Source organism: Fusarium oxysporum, chromosome 12, assembly GCF_000149955.1.
Source record: "Fusarium oxysporum f. sp. lycopersici 4287 chromosome 12, whole genome shotgun sequence".
Taxonomy (NCBI): Eukaryota; Fungi; Ascomycota; class Sordariomycetes; order Hypocreales; family Nectriaceae; genus Fusarium; species Fusarium oxysporum.
Genome location: NC_030997.1, coordinates 506,818 through 526,924, shown reverse-complemented (window position 1 = coordinate 526,924; position 20,107 = coordinate 506,818). Strand labels below are relative to the sequence as shown.

General features: G+C 50.1%; 10 protein-coding genes across 10 annotated transcripts; 5 read left to right on the top strand and 5 right to left on the bottom strand.

Annotated features, from left to right (window-relative positions):
- The first annotated feature begins 123 nt into the window (after positions 1-123).
- FOXG_13265 (uncharacterized protein) lies at positions 124-2,627 on the top strand. The gene is made up of 4 exons (XM_018393222.1): positions 124-261; positions 314-720; positions 772-1,440; positions 1,490-2,627. Exons 1-4 carry the CDS (start codon positions 175-177, stop codon positions 2,544-2,546), a joined length of 2,220 nt encoding a protein of 739 aa, XP_018252444.1. The 5' UTR covers positions 124-174; the 3' UTR covers positions 2,547-2,627.
- FOXG_13264 (uncharacterized protein) lies at positions 2,622-5,284 on the bottom strand (the record flags this gene model as incomplete). The annotated part of the gene is made up of 4 exons (XM_018393221.1): positions 2,622-3,009; positions 3,059-4,495; positions 4,542-5,148; positions 5,200-5,284. 4 exons carry the CDS (start codon positions 5,282-5,284, stop codon positions 2,622-2,624), a joined length of 2,517 nt encoding a protein of 838 aa, XP_018252443.1.
- A 493-nt stretch (positions 5,285-5,777) lies between these two features.
- On the bottom strand, positions 5,778-7,660 carry FOXG_13263 (uncharacterized protein). The gene is made up of 5 exons (XM_018393220.1): positions 7,239-7,660; positions 7,076-7,183; positions 6,870-7,027; positions 6,422-6,816; positions 5,778-6,371 (listed from the first exon to the last, which is right to left on the bottom strand). The coding sequence occupies exons 1-5, from the start codon at positions 7,568-7,570 to the stop codon at positions 5,787-5,789; spliced, it is 1,578 nt and encodes a 525-aa protein (XP_018252442.1). The 5' UTR covers positions 7,571-7,660; the 3' UTR covers positions 5,778-5,786.
- Positions 7,661-7,833: 173 nt separating this feature from the next.
- On the top strand, positions 7,834-8,767 carry FOXG_13262 (uncharacterized protein). Its single transcript, XM_018393219.1, has 3 exons — positions 7,834-7,979; positions 8,033-8,365; positions 8,415-8,767. The coding sequence occupies exons 1-3, from the start codon at positions 7,932-7,934 to the stop codon at positions 8,688-8,690; spliced, it is 657 nt and encodes a 218-aa protein (XP_018252441.1). The 5' UTR covers positions 7,834-7,931; the 3' UTR covers positions 8,691-8,767.
- Positions 8,768-8,915: 148 nt separating this feature from the next.
- FOXG_13261 (uncharacterized protein) lies at positions 8,916-9,915 on the bottom strand (the record flags this gene model as incomplete). The annotated part of the gene is made up of 2 exons (XM_018393218.1): positions 8,916-9,778; positions 9,831-9,915. 2 exons carry the CDS (start codon positions 9,913-9,915, stop codon positions 8,916-8,918), a joined length of 948 nt encoding a protein of 315 aa, XP_018252440.1.
- A 430-nt stretch (positions 9,916-10,345) lies between these two features.
- Positions 10,346-10,703, bottom strand: FOXG_13260 (uncharacterized protein; the record flags this gene model as incomplete). Its single annotated transcript, XM_018393217.1, has 2 exons — positions 10,346-10,408; positions 10,674-10,703. 2 exons carry the CDS (start codon positions 10,701-10,703, stop codon positions 10,346-10,348), a joined length of 93 nt encoding a protein of 30 aa, XP_018252439.1.
- Positions 10,670-11,604, bottom strand: FOXG_21116 (uncharacterized protein; the record flags this gene model as incomplete). Its single annotated transcript, XM_018401455.1, has 2 exons — positions 10,670-11,430; positions 11,487-11,604. The coding sequence occupies 2 exons, from the start codon at positions 11,602-11,604 to the stop codon at positions 10,670-10,672; spliced, it is 879 nt and encodes a 292-aa protein (XP_018252438.1).
- Positions 11,605-12,432: 828 nt separating this feature from the next.
- FOXG_13259 (uncharacterized protein) lies at positions 12,433-15,030 on the top strand (the record flags this gene model as incomplete). Its single annotated transcript, XM_018393216.1, has 5 exons — positions 12,433-12,547; positions 12,614-12,711; positions 12,759-13,254; positions 13,303-13,892; positions 13,941-15,030. Exons 1-5 carry the CDS (start codon positions 12,476-12,478, stop codon positions 15,028-15,030), a joined length of 2,346 nt encoding a protein of 781 aa, XP_018252437.1. The 5' UTR covers positions 12,433-12,475.
- A 219-nt stretch (positions 15,031-15,249) lies between these two features.
- Positions 15,250-17,725, top strand: FOXG_13258 (aconitate hydratase 1; the record flags this gene model as incomplete). Its single annotated transcript, XM_018393215.1, has 2 exons — positions 15,250-15,375; positions 15,425-17,725. 2 exons carry the CDS (start codon positions 15,250-15,252, stop codon positions 17,723-17,725), a joined length of 2,427 nt encoding a protein of 808 aa, XP_018252436.1.
- A 382-nt stretch (positions 17,726-18,107) lies between these two features.
- FOXG_13257 (uncharacterized protein) lies at positions 18,108-20,089 on the top strand (the record flags this gene model as incomplete). The annotated part of the gene is made up of 7 exons (XM_018393214.1): positions 18,108-18,424; positions 18,469-18,591; positions 18,645-19,287; positions 19,342-19,391; positions 19,439-19,576; positions 19,625-19,913; positions 19,971-20,089. Exons 1-7 carry the CDS (start codon positions 18,161-18,163, stop codon positions 20,087-20,089), a joined length of 1,626 nt encoding a protein of 541 aa, XP_018252435.1. The 5' UTR covers positions 18,108-18,160.
- Between the last annotated feature and the right edge of the window lie 18 nt (positions 20,090-20,107).

Sequence of the window (20,107 nt, the reverse complement as noted above, 5' to 3'; positions counted from 1 at the left end):
TCACTCTCCTGATTTCCCCAGGTAAAGGTCTGGGGTAAGTGGAGAACCGCAGAGTTAGTGCATTTCCGAGCTCGGATGTCGGGCGGAACCTCCTCTGTGCTTGGAATTTGGGGTAGACCTCAACTCTTCTCTTCCGCCCGACTTCCTTTTCTCATCCTGGCCTGAACTGTTCGGATGAGATTCGCAATGGAGCCAAGAAATGGACCCCGTATGCGAAATCGCAAAACATCCGAGATATGTGCGCAATGTCGGAACCGCAAGGTATGCGACAGCCGCGAACAAATGAACATCGGCTAATGAGAATTGACTGCAGGTGAGATGCGATGGCGATCCTAAAGGCTGTAACAACTGCAAAAGGCTCAAATTCAATTGCTCTCTGTTGGTAACAGACTCCGACAACGGAATAGAGGTTCTAGAAAGACGACGCGTATCTAGGGCGTGTATACCGTGTCGCGATCGCAAGCTGAAGTGCTCTGGCCGGAGACCGGCATGTTCACGCTGTTCGGATCGAGGAAGTCCTTGTCATTACCCTTCAGCCGCGAGGGCTGACAGTCATGACTCTGGCCCGTCGCCTCGTGGTGAACCCTCGATTGCAGCGGGCAGCACCCCGTCAGCCCCAGAATCCGACCGCCATGAATCTCAACACTCACAGGCCCAAAGACAACTAGGCGGTCAACCTTCATCCGGCTCGATGCCAACACCAGTACAGACCTCACAATGGTAAGCCGTGTCACTACTACTACTCACGCTTGCGACGCTGATTGGAAACAGGGACCTAGGAATAAGCAAACAAACCGTCAAGCAACACATCGATGCCTACTTCGACCTAATACACTCAATACCTTGTTACGGATTTCTCCATAGAGCAACCCTGTTACAATCATGGTCAAAGAACGAGCTAAACCCATGCGTGCTATCAGCGATATGCGGGATCACATCGCGGTTCATCAACCCAGGCAGTTCTGAACATAGAGCGATGGCAAAGAAATGGATTGAAGATGCAGAAACACACCTCCTCAGACGAGTTGCCCAGCCTCGGCTATCGGATATTGAAGCATGGCTTCTCGTCACGTTGGACCACTACCTCTCGCAGCGCGTCAGCAAGATGCTTGTCTCGATGGCTCTAACATCGAGGCTCGCCTACATCCTTCGACTCAACCACGAAGATCCGCGTCAGAAGTTTCTAGTGCAAGAGCGTCGACGACGACTGATGTGGGCCATCTATATCATGGACTCGTTGTACTCGAGTGGGAAGACGGAGTTCACGGCCTGTACTCCAGAGACTCTCCATATCCGGCTGCCATGTGCCGAAAAGTCGTTTTCCATGGACGCTCCAGTAATAACAGTGCCGCTGCACTCGAGTCCACATGAGGATATATCCAATATTGGCCTGCTTGGCTACTGTATTCGCGTTTTGGACATTCGCAATCGCGTGCAAAGGTCAGAGCCCAGATCTGCTGCTGCATACTCTCGCCTAACCGTGACTTAGACTTACCCTTACGATCACAAATCACAGAGAGCCCATCGATCAATGCCTACTTGCAGTAGAGTCCATCGAAAACGAATTGCGTCAATTCTCAGCTAGTTTGCCTGTACGATACCATTGGGACCCAGCAGCCTTCTCTCTGCGGGCCTTCTCGCCTTCGCGTACCCCATTCCTGATGCTGCATGCTTGGTGGCATCAGACACATTGCGACCTTTTCCGCTTTACAATCCCGGGGTTCCGGGAGGGCCTCCCAACTGCTGAGATATTACAGCTGTCACCAGAATACACTTCAGCATGTCGCGAAAAGTGTCTGTACCATGCCATCTCCGTATCCAAGATCCTTGAAGTACCCAAGTCAGTCGGAGGATCGGAGCTGATCAGTGATCCTTCAATTGCGATGTGCGCATTCCATTCTGCGAGGATCATCTCAAGACTTGGACAGTACCCTATGGGCGATATGCCACAGACGGATCTTGTCACCCGACTGACAGCTTGTGCTGAGGCACTGGAAGAACAGGCAGTGATCCTCCCCACAACTGCGATCTTGAAGAAGGGCATTAGCGACTTAGTAAATGATGCAGAGCGAGATCGTCATGGACCTTACGCCTGCCCTTCAATCTGGGAAGAGGAAGAGTCAGAGAGCTACAATACAACAGGAGCCTCGAGAGACATTAGTAGCTCCGGGGCCAGAGAAGTCTTTTCCAAGCACAGCGTCACCGAGACGGTTCAAAACCTTCAGTTTCAGCCCGGGGAGCAAGGCGATTCTGAAGACCATGGAGACTCTGCGCAGCCAGCTTCCGAAATGGCATTTGGGAATGAACCAAGATCTACATCAACAGCAAACTTTATGCCTATGAACATCTCGCCGCTGCCTGAGCCAGTTGCTCAGGATCAAGCAGACTTTAGTCTCTACCTCGGCGAGGCTGAGCCTCACTTGGACAACATCTTTAATTTTGGGCTTCATGGTCAGTACGGCTCGGGGCAGCCTGATGTTTTCATGGATTCATTCTGGCCTCTCGCAGATGGGGATTGGACTATGCCAGATGTAGGCAGTATGTAAAAATGTGGTTTTTGCTAAGGTTTTCAAAGAAATTATAAGATGCCTCTTGTCTAACCATGCCCGCTTATACTCAAGCTATGCACCGTTCCAGTACAAGTCCCTCTCCACCTTGAAGCTAACTTCCAAACTGTCACTCGAGCTCCTGAAAGAAGCGGTGTATGTTCCCGCTTCGCAAAGCCAACTATCGGCCGTCTCATCCCAAACCGCGGTGCTGTACTTGTCTAATGCTACGAACGCCGTCGCTTCTTGACCCGGTTCCAAAAACACCTTCTGGAACCCAATGAGCGTTCGCACCGGGCGGTGAAACCTCGACTTCTGGCCCGACTTTGCCGCGTCATAAGAGACATAAAGCATTACGACCTCGGCACCAGCCATCTTCCCAGTGTTTTTCACCTCAACGCGTACGCCGTCTTCCGCTACTAGGATATTGGACGTTGAGAATGTTGTGTAGCTCAGACCGTGACTAGATGCCGTAAGCGGTGGTTTTTTGAAGGTCAATAGAGTAAACTTACCCGAATTCGAAGGCTGGCTCAATGCCCCGAGCATCAAACCAGCGATGCCCAACGAAAACGTCCTCGGAATAGTATATCCTTCCGTTATCACTTCCAAAACTTAAGAAAGTCGGTCCATCTTGAAGTCTGCTCGGGAATGTGATAGGCAATTTGCCACTGGGGTTGACCTTGCCGAAGACCACGTCGGCAACTGCATTGCCCGCCTCATTTCCCCCGTACCAGCTATGCAATATAGTCTTCGCCTTATGTCGCCATGGTATCTCAATCGGGTTTCCAGCTTGAGTCACCACTATAGCGTTCGGTTGAGCCTTTAGCACCGCAGAGACAAGGTCGTCGACATGCGGCGGTAGGCTCATAGACTCTCGATCTTTGCCCTCCTTTTCGAAATCTGCATTGAGGCCGACTATAACGAAAGTGTGCTTACATTTCTTTGCAACTGTGACAGCACGTCTTATGCCTTCTTCGGGATCAAGTTTGAGACAACCGCCCAGGCGGCATGCTCCACCTGGTATGGGAATGAAGGAGCCGCCTGTTGTTATTGAAGTCGATGCACTACCAGCTTCAACGCGCAGTCGATATGTCTTACCAGCCTTCATATCATATGTTCCACGCTCTTCTCTGGATCCATGGCCGAAGAACATCCCGGCATGGGTCTGCGATGTAGCGTTGTCGATGACCAGATGTTCGTCTATATATAGCCTCGAGACTCCATAGCTGGCGAGACCGAATTCATAGGTACCTTCTACATCTGGTTTGTAGTACGCGGTCATGGACATGTAGAACGTCCCACCCCTTTCTGGATGGTCATAATCCATTAGTTGGTATGTTGTATCGGGTATACTCTGCTGGTCAAATGGCTTCCTTGTTTGCCACGCTGACTCAGGCTCATTGAAGAAAGAGATAGAGACACCAGGCAACCCATTCTCATCCGTGACGTGGTCACCTGTGAAATATGGCAACAAGACGTGACCAAATACCCCAGGTTCAAAATACACATTTGCATTTGAGGGAAGTTGGTCGCTGATTCCTTGAAAGACCGAGCTGGTATAATATGGTCGTAAATTCGCACTTCCCCCACCACAAGCTGCAGGAAGTTTGGCGTTTGGTCCAATGATCGCGATATCTTCACAATCTTGAGGATTGATGGGTAAGATTTTGTCTGAGTTCTTCAAAAGCACGAGACTCTCCGTCGCGAGTCGCCTGTTTAGTGCTCTGTCCTCAGGCGAGTCACGAGTTGACTCTTTCGTCGATACTCGAGCTGAAGCAGTGGCATTTCCAAGCTCGAGAACCTTTCTGGCTCGCTCGTCTATCGTCTTGCGACTGACCTTGCCTGAAACGACTGCCACCAAGGCCTTGTCAGCGCGATGTCTTGAGGGACCTGGCATCTCAATATCCACGCCCGCATTGAGTGCATCGGTGCAACCATATGTGCCGTACCTAGAGAGTTAGCTTGCGGTCATATAATAAGCAGTGGACTACCTACCAGTCACTCATGACTAGACCGTCGAAATCCCACTCACTTCGCAATACATCTTTCAGAAGCTTCCTGCTTTCTGACACGTGTACGCCATTGACCTTGTTATATGAAGACATAACAATCTTGGGTTTAGCATCCCTGACTGCCATCTGGAAGGGTTTGAGGTAAACCTCGCGCAACGCCCTCTCTGACATACATATATCCGTCGACATTTTGGCCGTTTCTTGATCGTTGGCCACAAAGTGTTTCAGGGCTGCTGCTGTGCCCCTGCTTTGAACTCCATTGATTATTGCCGTGGCTAATACACCACTCAGGTGCGGATCCTCAGAGAAGCTCTCAAAACCGCGACCATTGAGGGGTCCACGGACCAGATTGACTGTAGGGCCTAGCCAAACATGTGCACCTTTCGCATCACATTCTCTAGACAGTAGTTGACCTGCTGAATAGAGAAGATCCGGGTTCCAGGTTGCACCAAGGCCAGTTCCACAAGGGATACATAATGCTGGAACAGGGTTGAAGAATCTCCCTCCTCGGGCACCATTGGGCCCGTCAGTGCATTTTACTGAAGAGATGCCATGAGATGATATGGCTTGAGAATTCCAAAAGTCGGAACCTGTTAGGTGTTAACAATTACAGATCAAACTATAGATGACTAAGAACGTACCAGAAAGAAGAGAGATCTTCTCAGCAAGAGTTAATGACGCTAGCGTTGACTCGACGTCGATGGGCTGTCTTTGGAGGATATGCATGTTGTCGGATGGTGACAAGGCCAGTATACAGCACCAACAAGAAAGCTCGAGGTATAAACATTCCCCATTTCACTGGAAGCAATAGAACCAAAACATTTCTTTTGCCCCATGATGAAAATGGCCAAGCGTGGCTGACTCGTGGATGCGCGGCCCTCGGATATCGGGGGGAGAACCTCAGTGAGCGGTTCCCCGAGTCCTTCTCGCCAAAGAGGCCAGACACTAGCCAGTTAGTGCCTTTTTTGAGATTCACCTTAGCCGAACCAGGCTTCATGAATTATCCGAGATTAGGCCTGGAATCACTGAAAATTTGGGAATGTTAAGCCTTGCGGAAGACAGCCATGAATGGTTTAATCCGCTTGGGAAGAGATGCGACACCCGAATCTTAATCCATACACTGTTCGTCAAAGGTCCGCAAAAAGCTCTTTATTTGTTATCCATTTAAAGCTGCTCAATCTCGAGATACCGAATAACCAGACATGTTCGAATGAAATAACCTGAAACCTTACAGGGTAAACAAATTGATACCATCACCAGACTCGCGAAGCTTCTTGTTCGCCTTCTGCAAGCTAAATCTCATGAACACACAAGTCGCAACCGAAAGCGCCGAAAAGGCCATCATGAGCAGATTGGCCTTGATGTAGCGCGGTCCATCACTAGCAGGGAAGAAATAAGGGCTCCAGATATTACCAAGCTGGCTGAGAAGATTGATGATGGCAGTGGCGCACGCTCGCTTCTCAGGCGTCTGGTTCAGAGTTGAACTAGCCCAACTAAAGACCATCGCGTTGGATGAGAAACATCCGCAGATGTAAAGGAAAGCGGCCGCGTATCGAGCGGCGTTGTTGAGTGTGGCAACGGAGATGATGAAGCCGATGCAGGCGACTGCCTGAGGGATGGCGATGTGATAGCCTCGGTTTTTGCGACGATCGCTGGACCATGCTGTGGCGAAGGCAGTGGCCGTGGCGATGAGATAAGGAGGGGCAGTAAGAATGAGGGTAAGGGTGGTGTTGCCGAGCTTGAACCCCTTGACGATGGTGGGAAAGAAGCTGTTGAAGCCATAGGCACTATGGTTGGCCGTAAGCATGATGACCTATTCACTGTTAGCATTGTCATGAGGCGTTTTGGAACAGCCGGACTTACGAAGACCCAAGTTCGGAGATCCTTGACAGCCATCATCAAGCCCGCAAAGACACCGTGATCAGCATCTGGAAGAGAGACGCGGTCTCTGTTGATACGCTCAACAGCTACCTTCTGTTCATCATCCGAAAGCAGCCACTTCATCGCTCCGGTCTTTTGTCCAGGGAAGTCAGGCAGCACGAAGAAGGCAACGATAGCAGCCACAAAGCTTCCGGCGCCCTCGAGGATGAATAGCCACTGCCAGCCAGCCATACCTCTAGCGCCCTCAAGTCCTGATAGAACACCAGCGGCAATGAGACCCGAGAAGGCGGTGGCGAGGAGAACACCAGAGTATAGGATCGCGGTTCGAAGGGCAAGCTCCTTGCGAGGATACCAGCAGCTTAGCAGGAACATGGCACCTGTGCTCGGAGTTAGTGGGTATGTTTGTATTCAGCGGAAGGATGAGACATGCCTGGGAAGAAAGGTGCTTCTGCGATACCAAGGAAGAATCGGATGACGATCAAGTGAGTGTAAGTACCAGCGCCAGCAGTAGCGGCAGACACAATAGACCATAAAGCAGTCCAGGCTGGGATGTACATCGATGGGCGGGTTCGAGTAAGGAGCATGTTGCTAATATGCGTTAGCCTTTGAGCTTCGAACATGAAGGTGTCATTTTACCTGGGGAGTTGCATAAGCATGTATCCGACGTTGAGGATTGACACTGCAACATTGAACTGGTTACCCTTGAGACCAAGGTCCTGTTCAAAGCTGCTGAGACGTGCTTGTCTGAAGATTGTTAGTGATTGCTACCAAGTTTCCGCAGTACTTCGCGAGAACTCACGCGATATTATTTCGGTCGAGATAATTGAAGAAGTAAAGCAGCCAGACCATGGGCAGAAGAGTAAAGTCCAACTTGCGTACCAGACTCTTCTCATTGGCATCATACTGCTCATCCGTCATACCAAGTCCGTTGCTAATGGCCTCTTCAGCCTTGACTGGCATCTCATCGACGTGCTCCGACGAGAGGGAAAGCTCTTGCTTCTGCTCGGTCATGGCGACAGTCATTCTGAAGTAAGATGATCCAAGAACTGTTTGGTTGAACGGATGTCTCGAAGCCAAGCTGAAAACTTTGCTGTGAGCTTTATCGAAGTTAATTCGAGCGCACAAGTCCATCCTTATATCAATTTCGCCTCTTCGCTAGTCCCTTGAGCTAACCACTGCCAAAAAGTCTGATGCTGGACTTCCCCAGCCCATTCCCCAAAGTTCATACCCCGCATTTCCCCAGACTCGTTCGTTGAGTGTCTGGACTCGAGGAGCACTCCGTGAGACGGAAGAGTCCTCCTGGAGGAATTGACCAATAGGAACCAGCCCATTTCAATTCTTCCCCACGGGGGCAATTAGCGCGTCTTTCAGTCTGGGCGGAACGCGGAGCTGTCCTCGTAGCTTTGAATCAAAACATCTAAGCATCGGCTTCTCAGCATACCTTCGCAAGCCAAGCTCCCACTGGCTCTTCATTTTTCGGAAACAATTCATCATGTCATCCAAAGCCCGCGAGCTGTTGCGCAAGTTTACATCATGCGACGTAAGAGAAACCCCGCAAGTATTCCAGCTCCAACTCCCCTAACCATTTTCTAGATTGGAGATGCGCTGGTCAAGCTTAAGCATCCCAGAGGGGGCTTTCTTGATGGCATAAAATTGCGGTCTGTCGACTCGCAGACCCGTATCTTCGGCCCAGCTGTCACGGTGAAGATGGTTGAGGCAAATGATACAAAAGCACCCAAGCTTGACAAGCACTTCGTCGACCATAATGTGAAAGGTGGAGTCATGTATATCCATCAGCCTCCCACTGTTGCCTCTGCTTGCTGGGGTGGCCTCATGTCCACTCGCGCTAAGTATCTGGGTGCGGAGGGCGTTGTCATCAATGGAAGAATGAGGGATGTCAACGAGCATAGAGAGTTCAAGTTCCCTGTACGTATTGTTTCCCCATTCTTACTAAAGTTGAGCTAACTAGGTGCAGGTATTTTCCAAAGGTCAATCTATCTTGGGATCCAACACGTTCACCCGGGCCTCCGAGATCAATGTTCCGCTCCAGTTCAGCGGTGATTTGTGGATAAACCCGGGTGATATCTTGGTTGGAGACGCTGATGGTGTTGTTTCCGTCCCCCCCTCTCTGATAGAGCAGGTCGTGGCTTTGTGTCAAGAGCGAGCTGAGATTGATGAGAAGATGTTTGCGGAGCTTCGGAATGGCGCGGCTATGGGAGATTTGATCCGTACTATTCGTAAAGATAAATAGACCTCACACATGAGATTACCAATTACTGCTGCATATACTCAGACCAAATGCAGCTTCAAGGCGCTGTACCCCACCCCCCCCCCCCCCCCCCCCCAGGGGGGGAACATCTAGTAGGTTGTTAAGGGTAATTAATGATGATAAGTAGTAGATATAGATATAAACCTCGACCTGATATCCATTCTGTTCTGTTCTAAGTATTTGCGCAAGTGTATCTACAGTTTCTATCTAGCCAAACAATCTCTTTGGGTTATCGACCATCAACATGTGCCATTCTTGGTCCGACAACCACTCCCGCAAACTCCATAGCCACGCTTCATCATCTACCTCCAAGAATGGTGTCTCTTTCATAGCTTCTTCATGACTTCGCACCTTCATCCTCGGGGTATGCGGCCAGTCACTACCCCAAATGACCTGTCGTGGATTCGCCTCAACAAGAGCTCGTACAAGGAACTTCAGATCGCTGTAGTGTGGACTCTGCTCGCTGACGCGGTATGGAGCGCTGAGTTTCACATAGAGAAGACCGTCTTTGACGAGTCGTAGAATGGGTGCGAATCCTGGCTGTTGAGTTGGGTCTTGTCGGTACTGAGCTGGAAGCATACTCGGCGCCTTGAGTAGTCCGAAATGATCTGTGATGAGGGGCCGACCTGTTGGGGCAACTTCCTCTCGCACAAACGTCGCTAGGGTGTCCCAGAAGTCGGTTCGGATTGTTGTCATTGTGAGACTCCAAGGAAGTGACAAACGTGTTACCCGTCCAAGGTACGCGCGGAGAGTCTTTTTCTGGAGCTCTACGTCTTCCATCGCGTTATAGTGATAGAGATTCACACGAAGACCACAAATTCCTGCGACCTGCATATCTCGTATTTCGTCATCAGTAGTATTCTCTGGGTCAATGACACCAACGCCTGATGTACTAGACTTTCCCAGCTGGGTGACGAAAGTCTTGAGCGAAGTACAGTCATCACCGTACGATAGCCCATGGGTAAGCACGGAATTGGTGATGCCAAGTTTCTGTCGGAAGGTCTTGAAGGACTGGACTGTTGCGGCTGGGGGCGTCAAATGACGGGTTGGGCTATAGGAAAAGGTGGACGCTGGTATAGTGTTAATCGAGGCCTTCAAAGGTATGACATCAAGAGAACATACGCTCGAAGATATGGTGGTGGGTATCCCAGCCGCCATTTGGGAACAGCTCAGCTTTGGTGGACTTGGTGAGAACTTGGGTCGCCATATTTCTTCGCTGCGTGATACCGATTGAACGAGAGATCATTACTGGAAGGATAGGAAGACTTCTTCAGCTTGTGGCCCCAGAACAGTCCCTTCTGGGCCTTTTTGTCAATATTTGAGCCCGTTTCTTCGGCGGCGCGTCGGTCATGGAACCATCCCGATCAGCGGTGGCGGTCGTCGGAGCAGTCCATATCTGGTGGATCTAGCCCGATCAGACATGCGCTGGAGCGGAACGGACTACTCCTTGCGCTGGAAGCGTGAGCTCCATAGGAGTAACATGGAGGGCTGCCGGTCAATTGATGGATTGAGGGTCCAAATTGATTACAGCATTTACAAGCATAGATCGCCTAAAGTACAACGGAAATCCGGCATCTCTGGTTTTTTGCCGCTGATGAAGCCTCCAATGCCTCATGTCCCCTCACCGATCGGCTCTACTACCACTGGTAGGAAGGCCTTGGGGAACCCCCGAAACCAGTCTGATCATACATCGATTTTATCTGTAGCGGAACAGTGTTCAGTGTGGTTATATTTCCATTTGGGACATCAATGTTCAATCTGTGCCTCATGTTATAATCATCGGGAATTTATAAGCATGACTTCATTGACGCCACTATAATTTCATTCGTGTCAAGTCGGATATACAATCAAGTGCATATCTTTCGATAGACACTCCGTTGAATCTCCAAAAATGCGAACATGCACATCGTATGCCTGTATACCATTAACGGTGAACTTGTGAAGAACTATTGCCGACATACTTACGGTCCAACTCGTAAAAAGCTCGGTACCCATCCTCGAAAGATCCAAGTACCTCCTTCTGCCCGGATCGCTTCCCTTACAGTAACTACCATACCTGTCCCTGCTGTAGACATAGAAGACATGACCCTTGTTTTGACAACATCCAGAGGATTCGTGATGGTCACTGCAACGACAGCTGCTAGAAACGCGGAAAGGGCTTGTACAGCGGGTGTCTCATCTGTCTGGCTATAGTTGATGATACACCCTTTTATGATATCATAGCTTGCAAGCTGCCCTGCCGTTTGGGTCGCAGCACGTGTACAGTTAGGCAGCCATCCTCTCATGTAGGCGCTGATACCTTCTTCCCGTGCCATTCGCAACATTCCGTCGCCGACATGACGATAGTTGTGCCTGTGGTGAGATGGAAGTGACCCATCGTGCTGCATTCTCACATTTAGAACATCGGCAAAGTTACCAGCAATTCCACCCGCGAATCCAGAGCACCACGCAGTGGCAAGGAGAAAGTGACTGCTGGGAGCAGGACCAGCCCTCGACTTGAGTTCCTCATATATGCCAAAACGAATGCCCGAATAGGTGAGTTGGCGCACAATTGATGCTGTTAGACCACTGTACAAGGCTGGTATGCCTTCATCACTGATGATGGTCTTGACGGCCGAACCAAACGACGGGGCCACATTCACTGTACGTGTCTGCAGACGGACCTGCACACCAAGTCTATCGTGAGTTGATTGAGTAAAATATGAATTATGGGAAAATTTACCTTGACTGGTAAGTTTGATTAGCTCCGTTCAACGTCAAGAAAACATGTTACTGTACCAAGATCAAGAGGATGAGTGGCGCAAGCAGCCAAAGCGCTGGCACTACCACCAAACCAAAATGGATATTTGATCTTGGTATCCCCTGTGGTTTCTTTGTGTGCTGAATGGAGGGTCATCGTCTCACAATCTCCGGTCCGCTGTATGTGGCCTTAAGTTCTCGATTCGTGAGGCCCAGTATATGGCTCGTTAGTCTCAACAATATCATCAAGAGAATGAATAAATAGTATACGAAGTCAGTCAGTTTTCCGTATCACATTTAAAAGGCAATGCTCGGAAATCGTGGTACCTTAGTTTTGGTCGGCGGATTGTCTGTTCGCCGATTAGGGGAATCCAACAGTCGGCGACTGTTCATTTACAAGGATCTTTGCTACGGGCAAATATCACTCACGGCGGGGACCTTCAAGGTAACAGCGCATCAATTAGTCAAATCGAACGTGCCAGAAGACTGGCTGAGCCAACTCCGTGTACTTATGTTCATCAGCTTCAAGTGGTCAATCATCCGAGTTTGTCGGATGCAAGGAGCCTGATACCAGTGTCAACCATGTTTGAGAACATCTCGCCTTAGAGCCAAAATGAGAGGAATTTCTTTGATTAAAACCTTCTTAGGAGATACTATTAGCTACGTATTTATACCTTTTTCGAAAATGATATACCGCTCGTCTGGTAAGCATCATTACTAACTCCACCAAACTTCCTGGCCGTGAGCGATGGGAATAGTCACAAGAAGCAATTATTAACAGCGTTTACTCGGGTAAATATGGAAAGTTCAAATGCATTTTTGTTTATATCAAGACTGTCGTCTTGCAAGAGAATGTCGAGGACGATAAGTTGGGTAGCTCATCTGGTGGCTCACACACGTGACGCACGCATCTCTCAGCGGGGTCATCCACTGTCATCTTGAGCAATTGTCAGCTTCACCAAACATTCAGCAACAACAGCCAACCACGTCTTCCCCCTTGACTGACCCCTGTAAACCTGCCATCTCCCATGGCCACGCGTGTCAACGCACCTAAAAAGGTCCGCCTGGCCTGTCGACGCTGTCGGGTCCGTCGCATCAAGGTGAGAACCATTCCCTGCTCTCAGTACCCTCCAGACTAAAGTCCTCTTCTCCTTGGCTCCTGTTAGTGCGATGGTCAAGTACCTGCTTGCACCAACTGCGCGAAGGCCGGGCAGGTCTGTTTAGACGTGGACAGCCAGAACTCTGACGTTGTCATTCCTCGCAAGTGAGTACGCGTCACGATATCGTAGAGCGTTCATTGATAGCTGCAAGTTTCGTCTCTGCCGCCCGCGAAAGGATACGATGGTTGGAAGACATCATCAAAGAGCGTCTACCAGACGTAGACCTCCGGTCTGGCCCTCAAGTTGATGCTTCGGCTGATCCAACAGCGCCCTCCCAAGATATCCCGGAAGATGCAGACGTCTCAACATCGTCAATCCCACCAGTGCCAACAGTCTCACGCAAGCGATCAGCAGAGGCGTCGGGACAATCTGATCAAGATGAATCCTTTCCAGAACGCGCCCATTCTGTCGCCGTCAACCTGGGCATGCTTTCTCTCAATATCGATTCACCTCAAAAACACTACCTTGGCTCAAGCTCGGGGCTTCTCTTCACAAACCTCATCGGAGCATCCCCGCCGAGTGTAGAGTCCACGCCCCAGGGCCCCCAAGGGGATAAGTATGCCGGAGAGCTTGAATGGAGTGATGATGCCGTTGCGCAAGATCAAAACAGGAAGTATTATCGAGAACTTTACAATCTTCTGAAACAAGTCAGTCCCTCCGCCTATAGTGCGTCGATGTACCCTAACTATCGATAGGAACTACCGTCAAAGCATAATGCTCTCGTATTGATACACACATACATCCGTTGGATCCATCCCGACTTCCCCTTCCTAGAACCCCTCTCTCTATTCAGTGCCGTTGAAGCCATATATTCCTGCCTTGATGGCATTCTGGAATGCGATATCTCTTCTCACGGATGGCCTGCTATTATGCCACCGTTTCGATGGAACGGAAGAGTGGTAGTCCCCGGAGTCTCCAATGAAGAGGGCGTCACAATGTCATCGGTTGCCTTTATTCTCTTTATGGTCTTCAACATCGGTGCCCTGGTCAAAGTGCGCTCACGTAACTACGACTTTCCGCCACAACGCTTTTACCGTGCTGCCCTTCATTTTTCGAAGGAAGGTTTTGCACATATTACCTTGTCCTCAATTCAATCTTTGATGATGCTAGTCATGCATGGTATGCTTACGCCAGCAGAGGTCAACCTGTGGACTTTGGTGCATCTTGGGCTTGCATATTGCGTTGAGACTGGTATACATCGGGAACAAAGCCAGCCGAACCCAGACGACTTTGCTATGCTGCAAGTCAGACGCTTCACCTTTTTTACGATCTACTCCCTGGATAGGTAATGCTGCACAAGCTCGGACATTTGAGATCATGCTGACTGTGTCAGGTCCATTTCATCAATACAGGGAAGGCCGCTTGGCTTCAGGGACGAAACATTCGACGTCAAGATACCAGAAGCGTTATCGGATCCCGACGAGAATATGCAGGGGCCACTTCCGCCATCGTTCGTAACTGCAGTAGCCCATTACTCGTCATACCATTTCAGATTGGACCGCATCGTGTCCGACATCAAGCTTCACCTGTATCACCTGCCCGGTGATTCTAGCTTCTTCCCATGGCCGGACAATCCCACGGAACAACAGACCAGGATTCAGCAGACTTTGCAAAATTGGTGGGAGGAGGTCTCAAACGATGCATTTGAGTATCCCAGTCTTGATAACCGACAACGGGAAGTCTGGAAGATAAAGCTCGGACTGAAGTACCATACAACGATGGTCTTACTCTTCCAACCATCCCAGGTCATTCGGCAACCCGCTTCAGAGGCGCTTCAAGTCTGCTTTGATAGTGCAGCTGGCATTCTAGACGGTTATCAACGGCTCCATGATCTTCACGGCCTTCATTTTGGATGGAGGGCGGTACAGAATATTTTTGCAGCTGGCGCGACCCTGATCTACTCATTCTGGACGTCGCAAGCTGTTCGGGAGAAGGCATCACCAGAGACAATGTCAAAGAATTTGCGAAGCTGCTCTACCCTCCTCACAATCGGCGGCGAGTGGTGGCCATCCGCAAGAAGTGGTCAAGCCAGCTTTGGCTCGGTCGCAGACTTGACTATGAAGAGACTGTACATGGCGGATGCATCTAACAAAGCTCCGCGACTATCTCTACAGCAAACCGCTTCCGGTAGACCAAGAGACGGAGCCGACATTGAAGCAACCGGAACTCAGAATCAGCCTCAATTCTCTGACGAGAATGGCCAAGCAGCGGCGATTGACACAAATGCAGCGTGGCAAAACCTGGACCTGGATGCTGGACACAACCCAGACCAATTTTACTGGCCGTCAATTGAGGGCGGATTCGACCCGGAAATCGAAATGTTCCTAGAGGACTTCAACAGATCCGATTTCACCTGGAGCTTTCCTCTTAATGACAATCAAGATCTAGACCTCTTTGGAACGGACTCAAACCCCGGCTTCTGAGCTTGGGTGCTGTATCACGATACTGTGAATTGCGGGGAACGGAGCAGTCCGTCAGCGGCGAGAAATGGGGTGCGGACTACTCCAAGCTTCCTCGGCTACCAGATGAAGATTTGTAGGGACCGGTTTGTGCGATAACAAATAAAAACATGCCGATTACCATGCAAGGGCAAAGAATTATATGACGCCAATTGCTACGCATATTCTGCAACTATTGCAAGAATGGCGCTCACAGTAACACGACTTAGCCTGCGACGGGTTTGCGCCGCCCGACAACGGCCATTGGCACAAGCGCGACGATGCTTAGCGACGCATTCATCTCATGTCGCATTGAGTCCTCTTGAGCCAGTCAGTAACTCTGCTCATCTCTTGATGCCAATTGCTAATTGGGTCACAGTACAATGCTCTTGATTATACCTCGGGACTCGAATCTCTCCGCCGCGTCCAAGGCGCTAATAAACGACCCTTGACCCTCTCCGAAAAGCTCCTCTACAGCCACTTAATCCACGACAACGATGATTGGGTCCTCGACCAAATAGAGCGAGGAAAGACAATCCTCCGCCTACGACCCGACCGCGTTGCTTGCCACGATGCGACAGCGACAATGGCTCTTCTTCAATTCATCAGCGCTGGTCTGCCCAGAGTCCAAGTACCCACATCCGTGCACAGTGATCATCTCATCGTGGCAGAGTACGGAGCGAAGAAAGACCTTGAGCGCGCTGCGGGTGATCATCGCGAAGTTTATGCATTTTTGAGCAGTGCCGCAAAGAAATATGGTATTGGGTATTGGAAACCTGGTGCGGGTATTATACACACTACTATCTTTGAGAACTACGCTTTCCCTGGTGGTTTGTTCATTGGTACAGACTCACATACTCCCAACGCTGGCGGAATGGGTGTTCTTGGTATTGGAGTTGGCGGCTCCGATGCTGTCGATGCGATGGCCGGAATGCCATGGGAGCTTGTCTGTCCGAAGGTCTTGGGCGTTCGGCTTACAGGAAGCTTGTCGGGATGGGCCTCTTCCAAGGACATCATCTGCAAGCTTGCTGGCATTCTTACTGTCTCTGGTGGAAAGGGCAAGGTCATCGAGTTCTTCGGTCCGGGTGCTGAGACATTGGGCGCCACAGCCATGGCGACTGTTTGCAACATGTCTGCTGAGGTTGGATCAACATCATGCATCTTCCCTTACTCACAAGCCATGGCACGATATCTTGCAGCGACTAAGCGAGAAGATATCGCACGCTATGCTGACGGTTTCACTGAGACATTGCTTACTGCCGACCGTGGCAGTGAGGACTACTACGACCAGGTCATTGAGATTGATCTCTCAACGCTTGAACCTCACATCAACGGCCCCTTCACCCCCGACCTCTCACATCCCTTGTCCCAGTTCAAGACACGAGTTCAGGAGAGTTCCTGGCCCTCTAGGATCAGCCATAGCATGGTTGGCAGCTGCACGAACAGCTCATACGAGGATCTCGAGAAGGTCTACGACTTGGTTCAACAGGCCAAGAAGGCAGGCATCGACCGGCCCAGAACACCGTTTATGGTAAGCCCTGGCAGCGAACAGATTCGTGCAACTGCAGAGGAGAGCGGTATCCTACCTAGTCTAAGGGAGGCTGGAGCTGTTGTTCTCAGCAACTCTTGCGGACCCTGCGTTGGGCAGTGGGACAGGAAGGACGTGGATGTTGCTGGAGCAGAGGACAACTCGGTCATTTCCAGCTTCAATCGCAACTTCACTGGTCGCCATGACGGAAACCCCGCGACACATTCCTTTGTCACATCTCCGGAGATCGCCACTGCTTTCGCTTATGCCGGCGATTTATCCTTCAATCCCATGCACGACACCATTCCCATTGACGAGTCCGGCAGCTCCAAACACTTCCGATTCACACCACCTGTAGCCAACGAGCTTCCAGAAAGCTTCATCGCTGGCAGCGATCTGTTCCAGCCACCTGTTTTAGAAGATACCTCAGATTACAAAGTTGCCATCGATGAAGGCAGCGATCGCCTGGAACTTCTGACGCCTTTTGAGCCCTGGAAGCCAGGCCAAGCAGAAAACATGGAAGTCCTTATCAAGGTCTCAGGAAAGTGCACCACCGACCACATTTCTCCCGCGGGGCCATGGTATAACTATCGCGGTCATCTGTCCAACATCAGTCATAACATGCTCCTCGGCGCAACGAATGGATTCCTCCCTGATGCCAGTTCACTAAGCATGACTGGCAAGACACGAGATCCTACGGACGGTACCATCAAGTTCGTTCACAAGGCAGCGAGGACAATGAAGGACGCTGGTATTAGATGGTGTATCATTGGTGACAACAACTACGGCGAAGGTAGTTCTCGGGAGCATGCTGCGCTAGAGCCCAGGTTCTTGGGCGGTGTGGCAGTCATCGCAAAGAGCTTTGCTCGAATCCATGAGACGAACTTGAAGAAGCAGGGGATGTTTCCGTTGACGTTTGCAGACCCAGCAGACTATGACAGGATACAGGAGGGTGATGTAATAAGTTTACTGGACGTTGATGGTGATGCGCTTCAGCCGGAGAAGCAAGTTACGATGAAGGTGGTGAATACGGATGGGACTGAGTGGATGGCGCAGCTGAATCACTCATATCATACCCACCAGCTTTCCTGGTTACGTGCCGGAAGTGCTCTAAATCACGTCAAGAAGACGATCTTAGGCAGCGCGGCTTGAGGGATGCATCGTGGGTTAGGATCCGGTGGGTCAGGCGTTGGCGTTGATCGTGTATTCAGTTAAAGTTGTTGGTGATAGGCATAAATAATCCAATACTGTAACTTTAAGTCTAAAAGAAACGTAAATTACTAATTTTATGCTCGTTTTGACCTCCACGGAGTTCCTTTTCACATAAGCTGGTCATCCGATGTGGAGAAACATAAGCAACGTAATCACCATGATCTTACCAATCGTTGAGGACTAGGCCCACCGCTGCTGGCTGTTCATAACGTTACTTACAAGACAACCTGCAATACGCCGGGAACCTTGATGTATGTATTGTGATAATCCTTAAATAACACAACATCTCTCAAAAACCCTTATTCACATATTACCAACCAGTCCCTCGCAACAGCCGAAGTCATACACAACACCATCTGGTCTCGATCGCACACGATGAATTGGCAAGACATTGCCAAGGAATCTCAAGCTAAAGTGCTTAATTCCATCCCTAACCGCTGGCGATTAGATGTCAATCAGTATCAAGACCTCAAAGATATCACCAATGTGCCGTACATCTGCGGCCTGCTCACTGAAGAGCAGCTCAAAATCACGGAACTCACAGCGACAGAAATAGTCAAGAAAGTTGAGACTCGCGAGCTGAAAGCAGTGCAACTCTTGGAGGCATTTGCTGGGCGAGCTGCTATCGCGCATCAACTGGTCAGCAATCTAACTACATAACGGTAATTGTCTAATGGCAGTAGGTCAATTGCCTGACCGAATGGTTCTATGAAGAAGGCCTCGCACAAGCAAGAGAGCTTGATGAAGCGCTAGAGAAGGGTGGTCATCTGAAGGGTGTACTGCATGGTGTTCCTATCGCTCTCAAGGTAAGCTATCTACCAGCCACAATCCCTTACCTACACTCACTCTCGCTGCCAAGGATATCCATTGCGTTGCAGGCCATGCTTCGACAATGGCTTTCGTCTCAGCCAGGAACAATATCGTCAGCCAGGATTCCGCCGTCGTTGCTGCCTTGCGAAATGAAGGCGCCATATTCTTCTGCAAGACCACCATGCCTCAATCAGCTATGGCAATCGAGACGGTCAGCAACCTCTGGGGTCGCACGTTGAACCCTTCTAATCGGGACCTGAACGCCGGAGGTAGTTCTGGAGGCGACGCTGTCCTGGTAGCTATGAAAGGTACACCTCTCACGCCCTCGACTGATCTCGGCGGATCGATTCGTGTACCAGCTGCTTTCAATGGACTCTATGCTCTCAAACCAACAGCTGCACGAATCCCAAAAGGTGGGATGCCGGACCTTGGTCAGAGTCTGATTCAAGTGTCCTTTGGACCTATTTGTCACTCCATTGAGGATATGGGGTTACTAACCCGAGTCATCAATGCTCATCCTCACAACAGATTCGATGTGACTTGCGCGCCTGCTCCATGGAGGAGGATCGACGCCCCAGAAGGGAAGCTGAAGATTGGGCTGATGAAATGGGATGGTGTGGTGAAGCCTCATCCACCAATTCTTCGAGCATTGGAGCGTACCCAACAACTCCTGATAGCAGCTGGTCACGAGGGTAAGTCCAGATTTGTTGCGAACTAAGGATGTTATAATTAACTTCTGTCTTAAGTTGTTGACTTCAAGCCGCCCTTCGACTGCTGGCAGGCTTTGAGGACCACCGTAAGTACCTCTTATCTAACCCGGTATAATGACTGATATGATTCAAGTTCGACATATACTATCAAGGTGGAGCTGATGGGACCATCGCTGCACTTGAAGAGTCTGGTGAATCCATAATCCCAGCGTTTGCCGACTTACTCAAGGTCTTCAATGTTCGGAAGCTTCCCGCTTCAGAGATTCTACAGGTAGGTCGAAAGACAAAAGCTTGTTACTTCTAGTCTGACTATTAGTAGTTGAGTGGCAAGGTACGAGACTACAAAGAGCAGTTCCTGGCAGCATGGGATAAAACAGCCAACGACGGCCGTCCTATCGACGTCTTGATATGTCCTCCGGCACCCGGCGTTGGTTATCCTCATGACTTCAATACATACTGGGGATACACATCGCTCCTCAACCTAATCGACTATCCTTCTGCGATATTGCCGATACCAGGACTCAAGGTCAGCTCTGAGCAGGATCCTCTTGATTTGGAATACGTACCGTTGGACACCAATCCCTACGATAAACCCAACCACGAGACTTGTACGTAAGACCCTTATGTTACTACACATACGGATGCTAATTATGCACTGGTTATAGATGACCCCAGCCTTGTCGAGAACCAAGCAATAAGTATACAAGTGGTCGGTCGTCCTTTCGAAGACGAAGAACTCATTCAAATATCCTCGAGTCTTGATGCATTGTTTCGCGGTCTCTAGAAGCAACCTCTGCTTTAA